We start from the raw sequence: 9,240 nt of genomic DNA on the forward strand, positions 1-9,240 counted from the left end.
CGGACAACCTGATTATTTGCAACATTAACAATTTAACCACCTTTTTTCAACCTAATTCCCTTAGTTCCGAAACAAGTTCTTGTTTACGAGGATATAATTTTTTTGTTAACAAATTTTTACGCAGGAAAAATGTTTTTGTACATGAGATGCAGAATAATGTGTTTTTTCATCGAATGTTTTATCGTTTATTCCAATCATCTAAATTTAAAAATAGAAATGGGCTGTATTATTTTAAAAAATAATATTATTATTTTAATTAAATTAATTTATATCATGTAAAAACAATTTTACTGAGTTAGATTAATATAATATTATTTATTGTGTAAGGGTTTCATATAATTTAATAATGTTCGTTGATGATTTTAAAATAATAATAATTATTATTATTTTAATTAAATTATTTTATATCACACAAAAACAATTTCACCAATTAAACAGTTAAAAATGCGTTTTATATCCTGAAATAATAAACTAAATCATGATATCTCTAGCTAAGCATAAGTAAAAAAAATATATTCGGATTAAAACTCTAATTGAAAATGCAAGTGGTGTAAAAATATATTCTGATTAAAACGTTAATTGAAAATGCAAGTGGTAGATATTATTAATTTCAATTGGAAGTCCTTAGAACATTGATAAAAAATAAAAGTAATAAAATGAGCTATATTGGAATGTATTGGACCTCTCATAATGTCTAGATTTTCAGATTTCATTAAAAGAATTACCCCAATTCAAGTATTTTGAAAGTTGAATCAAAATTTATGGATTCAAATCCAGAAGACACAACCGCACAAGAGAAAGAGAGAAGATTGAAAGTGCTTTCAAACTAAATCGACTTTGTCCAATTCAATCCTTTTTGAAAAATGAATTTCAATCGATTCACTCATAACGGAAAGAAGCAGGCATAGCCAAGGCAGAGGCAGATTTATTTCATAGACACATAGTTCCAGAGTTTAATGCAAAAACAATTAAAGGGAAGGACTGGTGATTTCAGAGCAAAATTTGTTGCAAACAGTTGAGACTGTGGCAAGGCAGGAAGGATCACAAAAAAAAAAGAAAGAATTTTGGACTGTGGCTGAGTGACTTTTTTTTTCAACTGAAGAAGTAGTATCTAGTATCTGAAGCGGTTCTCAAGTATACATAATTTTGTTTAAGCTTGGACCACATCCTCGAAATCTTGCCTGGAATTAGACCACATCTTCGAAATAATTCTATCTGAGTAACACTCTCTGTAAATTAAATGTTAATCAGACCTTCGTAAGCTCTGACAGTAACAGCATCCAAATGGTATTTTTGGGTCAGAGATCAGCCAGTCTTCTCACAAATCGTCCCTGCAAACCAAAACAACTCATACCACGTAATATTCAGCAAATACTGCCATGGCCGAAAGAAAAACAAATTGAGAAGAGAAAAGAAAGATAGAAAAAGCTCACCTTCATTCTTGGCCGCCTCTCGGCATTAAGCTTCCTGACTTGATACCTTATTTTTTTGGAAAACAACCTGGTTCTTCGTTTCTCCTTGTAGCGAAGTACACTGGCTTCTCTAACACCTGAACCACTGAGCATCCCATCCTCGTCCACTTGTCCATTGATTTCAATTCCATTTCCATCTGCAGTCCTCCAGAATCCCACATCCAAAACCAAATCAAAGTTCATACTTGTTGCCTGCGAAACCTCCAACATTATTCTTACACTCGTCAATTCTAGAACAACAGTACTGAGGTGGAAGAATCAATCAGAGCTATTCTATTTCTTTCATTGTTCATTAATTTATGCTTATGGAATTGGGATTTGCTTCAGCCCGGCCCTGTACGACTATCATCTGCAGTTAAGATTCAGTCCGAATGTTTGTGTGAGACACAAATACAGGTTTTGCTACATGCACATGGTCTTGGAAATGTAGCCCAAAACATTGAACACATGAACATTAATTTGTTTCATCATGGTCCATTTGGAAGGTAATATATATATGGTGCAAAGTATTTTGTTAACTTATCCTAGTTTAATTTAATTAATTCTAGGTGAATATTTTGAAAGCTAATGACTAAAAGTTAAAGAGATCTATGGGTATTTTTGTGGGGAGGATTGATTTTTAGAATATTTTAGAATTTGATAGATTACGATCAAACTCTTGTAAATTAGATTTCAAAAAATCCCCAAAATCTATAATCCATGATCTTTAAAAATATTTATAACTTTATGATTGGCTAAATTCACCGCATATAAACAAACTGAGAAGACACAGGATACCTAAAAACTGAGAAGAAACAGGATACATACAATTGGATTAAAGGAAGAGTCAGGAACCACTGTTTGTGATTGCTGCAGTTCATCCATGTAGAGTGAACCTCGATTAGACCAGGCATTCAAAACGTCCTGATAATTTAGCTTTAACTGAAGCCTCTGTGGAGCATCATAACTCATTGTTCTTTTCTCCTCCTCACTAGAAATCTTCAAGCTATAGTCAGATATTGGGCAAATCATACAATCTGCAGTTCGTCGGAGAGACCTAATAGCAGAACGATTGAAGCTATTGGATTCTTTCACATTTTCATGCACCCCTAATCCAAAAAGTCCATTATTACCTTCCAACTCTGAAGAATCAGGATTTGCAGTGGTTCCCATTATAGTGCTCATAATGCCCCCATCAATTTCTTCATCATTGGAATCCAATAAACATTCCCATGATGGAGAAATAGAGGAAGTTGCAGGAACATCCAAGTGGAAATTTGAGTCTGATGGAAGTGGAGACCTAATACAGTCATTTGCTGAGATATTGAAACATTTCGATTCTCTGTTACTTAATAAGGGGCCCCGACTTGCCCACAAAAGCTCTGTATCTTCAACTTCTCTAACTCTGCTTATCAATGTCGGCACTTCATGCAATAATTCAGCCTCCTCCGCAGATCTCAAGGGCCCAATTGCTTTTCTTGCAAAAAACTTTTCAAACTTCTTGGGACGTGAGGTGCAGTTTTTGGGGGAGAAAATCTTAGGATAAATTGCAGACAGGGCTGCTGCTGCTTCATTATAGATTTCCTGAGGCCTCCTCCGCCTTGTTCTGGGCTTCTTTCGTGACACCAACAAAGAACTAGTGATATCAGAGCCTGTAGATGAAATGCTGCTTTTGTTGCTCTTGGTATCAGAAGAAATAACAGAGGAAGCACCGTTATCACATGCGTTTCCAATAAACTCTTTGTCACGGTCGAGCCCGTAGCTTCTGTTTGCGCTCAGGCACGACATCATTTCTACAATTTCAGCTACAATTTTCGTTTCTTCAGCAGTACCGATAACACAGGCTGCACTTTGTGTACTAAATAGCAGAGAAGCCGCAATTGAATGTACTAGCTGCAATTATATCATGTATAGTAGAAAAAAGCTAGCCCAGTACTCTGTGAAATTGCTCAGAATCGTATAGTTGTGAATAGCAGCCGAAGCTTTCAAATCTCGAGACCGCATTCAATTAGGGTTTAACCCTTTTAAACCCCAGAAAACCCTACGTTCCCCGTGCGAAATTCCATCCACCTCGGAAAACTAACAAGGCTTAATCATTAATGACTATTTTTTTTTTTATGAAGTCCTGTTTCTTCGGGAATTGGGAGCGGGAAGCCGCTTGAGCGGACCTTCGGTTTGTTGGCCTCCGCAATACCTCCAATCACCATGGTCGGTGCCTATAGTTTGCCTGCAATACAGCAATTGTGTTTTTCTATTTTCGAGATGCCACTAATTTCTATTGGGCGAAGATTTGGTTTTGCAGAGTGCAGAGGTGAGAATTGTGTTCAGATCTGGAGGACAGGGTGTTTCCGGCCCTTGCCCTTTCAGAGGTGAAAATTTGGATTCATGCGTGGACGAATGTCTGGGTACAGCCCTGGCCCCTTAGCCGGATGCATACAAACAAACAAACGGACAAATCGACCAGACTGTCACCCGAAACCGACTGATGCAAAAGGCTGGGGGATTCGTGCTAGGGTTTCGGAAATTTATACTGACGGTTAGTGTAACTGATAAGTGTGGCAGGTAATAAGATAAGGTAACATGATCAGGATTTTAGCAACATAATATATATAATATAAAATAGGGAATATAAAGTATAAGAGGCTAAAAGTAATATTAAAGTAAATTTTATTATTAATTTGGATTTTTGGAGTATCAGTGTTTGGAATTGATTTGCAAGTAGTCTTATTGGTGTTTTATAATATATAGAATGCTAAATATGGGGGGATTCGTGTTAGGGTTTAGGAAATTTACACTAAACGTTAGTGTAACTGATAAGTGTTGCAGGTAATAAGATAAGGTAACATGATCAGGATTTTAAAATGGGGAATATAAAGTATAAGAGGATAAAAGTAATATGAAAGTAAGTCTGATTATTAATTTCAACTTCTGGAGTTTCAGTATTTGGAATTGATTTGCAAGTAGTCTCACTGTGTTCAATAATATGTAGAATGCTAAACATTATAAATGTACAACAACAATGTCTCATAATTTTCAGTTTATATTTATTTGTAATTTTTTAACATAATTTAAGTATTTGTTTTTCCATTTGTATTTTGAAAAAAATTAAAACATACATATAGTGCATATGATATAATTTCAAAAAATCAAATTTTGAATAAACTTAATTAAAATATATTCAAAAAATTAAAGTATAAAATAATTAATTTTTTCTATAAATGTGTTTATTTTAGAATAAGATTTTCATAATCTTAATTTAGTTCTTGATATTTATTAAGTAAATGTAGAAATATAATTTCCATAAAATATTATAGAATTTTCATATTAATAGTAACACATCAAAAGTTGAGAATTATTTTAAAAGTATGTCTTTTTTTATCCTTTTAATTAAATTAACTAATTAAAAGAATTGTGATATGAGTATGTGTCATGTGAGTATAAAGTTCAAATAATAAATTATTAATTAATAGAATCTAAAAACATTAAACTAACTTAAAAAAATATTTTTGCTTATCTTCCACCCCTTATCCTTATTCAGATTGCTAGCAAGTTTCTCAATGCCATGGTTTTTTGAGCATGTGATATTAGTAAGCCATAATATTAACTCATGATATTGTAAAAAAGATTATTTATAGATTAAGAATCTCCATGGCAAAGTGAACCTGAATCTCTAATGTTAGAAAGTTTGTTATATATATAACTGTGTGTGTAATATAACTTATAGACGAAATGGTCCTTTTTACGATATTTTTTCACATAATGAAAGACTTTTATCGACGCGTTTCGAGCCAGCAAGTGTGGCTCATCGTCAGGACAAGTTGTATCACTGAATTTTGGTTATATATATATATATATAGCAATGTGAGATATATAGTGAGGTAATTTTTTGGATGTTTATCTACAATCATTTAATTTATATAATTGCCCTTGAAAAAATCATAAAAATTAACTAAATTATAACTTCACTTATTATTATTATTATTATTAGAGACTTGTCTATTTTAGAATAGGTCTACCATAATTTTAATTTAATTATCAATAATTATTAGATGGATGTAGAGATTTAATCTCCATGGAATATGTCAACATATATATGCGGATAAGCATGTCTATTTTGGAATAGGGTTTCCAGAATTTTAATTTAATTATCAATAATTATTAAGTACATGGTCTCTGGAATATTTTAGAATATTCTTAATAGTATACATATATCAAATATCAAAAGTTGGTGTATATCTCCAAAGCAGATATTCTTTTTTTGTTATTTTAGTTAAATTGATTAATTTTAAAAAATGTCAAATAAATAAGTGTCATATGAATTGAGTTATGGGTTTCTGTGCATGTGGTATTGATATGTCATGGTATTGTAACAAAGTCTATTTACAGATTAAGAATCTCCATAGTAAAGTGATGGCAAATCTTCATGGTTAAGAATCTTGTTCAATGTTTTTTTAATCTATATGTGTTTAACTTATATATTAATCCCTTCGATAATTAGTAATTTAATAATAAAAATAGTTTAAAATAAAATTATTATTTAGTTAATTTTTTAATGATTTTTTAAACTTTAGCATTGTGAGATGTATCATGGAGTAAGTGTTTCTATATTTATTATGTACAAATGTTTATAAACATTTACCAACGATATAATTCATATGGTTACACTAATCATAGTAGTATTCATAAATGTTAAGATTTATATCCAAGTTAGCTATGCATTTTTAATTAATTAATTTTAAATTAATTAATTAAAGAAAATATCATATGGACATGTGTCATGTGGTATTGATAAGCCATGGTATTGTAACAAAGACTATTTATAGGTTAAGAAATTCTATGGTAAAGTGGGGTGAATCTCCATGGTCAAGAATATTGTTACAGGTTTTTTTAAAGTGGAGGCAGTCTAATAGACTTATTACAGTCTGATAGACTCATTTATTTTACTTATAGTATTTCTTTTTGACCCACAAAAATTAGATGGACTTTGAAAAATGGAAGTTAATATAACATGAGAGGTTGAATTTTTGAAAAAAAACCAATGTTTATAAATTAATAAGTAAAAAAGTCTTTTTCTAAAATTGTTAAAATGATTTATGATTTTTATGTAAAAATTTTAAATTATTTTAAAACTAGTTTAGATTTATTTCAACTGAGATTTATCCATCTCCACACTTGATAAATACAGAGTTAAGATGAATCTAGACTCATTTATTATTAATACTATTATTATGAATAGTATTAATATTACTAATATTATTAGTAGTAAATTATTAGCAGATTCAGTACATTACATAACATTTTACAACATTACTACATTGCATTGCATTACATTATATAATATTTTACAACAACACGACTATATTAAGTTGTAAAGAGAAAATGAATTTGAGAATTATTTTGATTAACAAAAATAAGTTAAATAGAAATAATATTTTTTTATATTTAAAAATAAAATAAATACCAATAAATTTATAATTTTTTGTTTAAATTATTTAAATTAATCAATTTATAAGTTAAATGGTTAATATTAAATTAATATCTAATTTAATTATGGTGTTAAAATTAAATTATTATTTTACACATTTCATATATATATAATGTGAGTTTTGAGCTATCTGACATATTTAACTTGTGGCTTAAGGAGTCATGACTTAAGGGCATCTAACGCACAAAAATCACTTAGAGATAGCTGGGCATACTAGCCAATAATATGACTAAATTTTTTTCCATTAAAATGAATAACCTTTACACCTCAAAGTACCTTAACAAAACACCCTATAACCTATATTTAACAAAACACCCTATAACCTATATTTAAAAAATTTAGATATTTAAAATAAATAAATTTATTAGTGAATTTTATTAATTAGATTTTTAAATTCAAATAAAAAGGAAAAATTGGTACACGATTGACCTATAAGTTATGGCCCCGCGCGGTTATGATTGTGTTTCCCGCGAAACAAAAATTCAAAGATGAGTAGATGTCAGTTTGGGGATTTCCCGTGACGACCTCCGCGTAGGCAGGCAACTGCGATTAAAGAGATTTTCTCGACCTTTCGCACTTCCTGGCATTCAACAATTTTTAGCCTGCATAGTGGGGCCCGTCTTATCTTGTGAATGACACGTGGCTCTTTCTAAATGGTTAGATTGGATTTTCTGCTTCTACGCAGGTCTTGGGACCCCAAAAATACGGACGTAAAATGATTATAACAATTGGTTAAGTTTTCACGTGAGTTGCTCAAAAGTAAAACTTGCAGAAGCGATGACAGGGACGGTGGGTGGCTAGAATACGTATACATATCTGTGAAGTGTAAAATATTTATTATTTCTCCACCTCGCCTTTCCCATCTTGTGAATATATGAGACTTTGGACTCTTCTCTGCAATACAAATCCAAATATAACCTATTGGCTCGCCTCTTTACCACCATCTAAGTTTTCCATCAAATTTGGTAGGAATTTAGTTGTTGCTCTAAGTTTTCCATCAAATTTGGTAGGAATTTAGTTGTTGCTCTAAGTTTTCCATCAAATTTGGTAGGAATTTAGTTGTTGCTCTTTTTCTTTGGGAAACAAGAATTGATAGGAATTTAGTCGTTGCTCTTTTTCTTTGGGAAACCAGAATGGATGGATACATCCACGACACAAATTTTAATGTCAACTTTCAATAATATTTTATGTTTAACATAGCATCCCACTTGTTCTAGATTTTGGACTTTCTTGGCGGTCTACCTTTTCTTATCCCAATGTTATGTGACAGTGAATCAAAGCCCACCCAAAAGTAAGTGTTTCAAATCTAAATGATGTGCCTGTGACGCCCATGTTCCATGGCCTGTGGTGAACCAATCTCAAAATCTAGTTGAGGAGAATGTTAGTTGAAGTAGCATTATCCGACCACCAAGCACCTCTGGATAAAGTCCTTGTATATAGGCAAGTAAGCTCCTTAAAGTATTAAGGATATTGAAAACTTGTTTGTATTTTTCTTTCCTTAAAGGAACACAAATTAGACCTCGAAACTTAAAACATGAATGTATATTGGTCATGAATTCACATGGTTCCCATCGTGAAAGGTCGGTAGAGTTATTTTTCATTCACATAATCTTGAGATAAGTGTATTGCATTGGTTTTAGAAATGTTTTTAAAATTTATGAACTAGTTTTCCAATTTTTTTTGTTATTTAATATTATATATATGCATAGTTATATTTTATAAAGTTTTCCATATAATTTAGAAACTTTATTTTTTTGTAATACAATTGTTTTATATTTTATCTCCAACACAAGAGAAAACACAATAAACATTACTTTTGCATTTCTAACCATATATTTTCATCAGTAAAATGGTAATAACAATTTTCTGTAAATTCATATATTTTCATCAGTAAAATGGTAATAACAACTTTCTGTAAATTAATCTATTGAGAAACTCGAAATAATCCCTAACCACTCTCATATTAACTTCTAATAAATTAATGCTACAAGCAATACATATTTTTCTAGATTTTACTTCTTTCAATACCACTCATTAGCTATCGTGACATCAATAATCCTTTTACTTATACTTAACACCTACATTACTTATATTTCACTGACATTCAATAAAGCCACCTATATAGAAGGAGCATGGTGCTGAATCTATCCATACAAAAGGTCTATAAATATGTTCATACTTTGTACTAAAAACAAGGCACTATACTTATTCTTAAACCCCACGAGGGTACTACATATAGTTTGTTATTTTTAAACTCCACGATAAAGCATACCATTGGAGGAAATACAAATTCAAAAGATAATA

The 9,240-nt window shown here is 31.0% G+C and overlaps 1 protein-coding gene across 3 annotated transcripts; it reads right to left on the bottom strand.

The window, feature by feature from the left end:
- Positions 1–768: 768 nt before the first annotated feature.
- Positions 769–3,929, bottom strand: LOC149168658 (protein CHLOROPLAST IMPORT APPARATUS 2-like). Of its 3 annotated transcripts, none has more exons than XM_089426949.1 (3): positions 2,280–3,929; positions 1,434–1,609; positions 769–1,331 (listed from the first exon to the last, which is right to left on the bottom strand). In XM_089426949.1, exons 1-2 carry the CDS (start codon positions 3,240–3,242, stop codon positions 1,481–1,483), a joined length of 1,092 nt encoding a protein of 363 aa, XP_089283075.1. In that variant the 5' UTR covers positions 3,243–3,929; the 3' UTR covers positions 769–1,331; positions 1,434–1,480. The 3 variants fall into 3 exon arrangements, with proteins under 3 accessions (XP_089283075.1, XP_089283074.1, XP_089283076.1); XM_089426948.1 differs by having other exon boundaries at positions 770–1,331; positions 1,434–1,664; XM_089426950.1 differs by lacking the exons at positions 769–1,331; positions 1,434–1,609 and adding an exon at positions 1,616–1,821.
- Positions 3,930–9,240: the final 5,311 nt, after the last annotated feature.

This window comes from Pinus tabuliformis, chromosome 4_2 (genome assembly GCF_031772625.1).
Source record: "Pinus tabuliformis cultivar Carrire ecotype Pingquan chromosome 4_2, CPIR1, whole genome shotgun sequence".
Classification (NCBI taxonomy): domain Eukaryota; kingdom Viridiplantae; phylum Streptophyta; class Pinopsida; order Pinales; family Pinaceae; genus Pinus; species Pinus tabuliformis.

Bases quoted from the DNA above. Each gene is read 5' to 3' on its own strand.
- LOC149168658 (XM_089426948.1), bottom strand. From the start codon at position 3,242: ATGATGTCGTGCCTGAGCGCAAACAGAAGCTACGGGCTCGACCGTGAC. The intron at 1,665-2,279 runs GTATGTATCCTG...GAGGTTTCGCAG, and splicing joins ACTCTTCCTTTAATCCAATT to GCAACAAGTATGAACTTTGA. The intron at 1,332-1,433 runs GTGAGCTTTTTC...TTTGGTTTGCAG, and splicing joins AGAGGCGGCCAAGAATGAAG to GGACGATTTGTGAGAAGACT.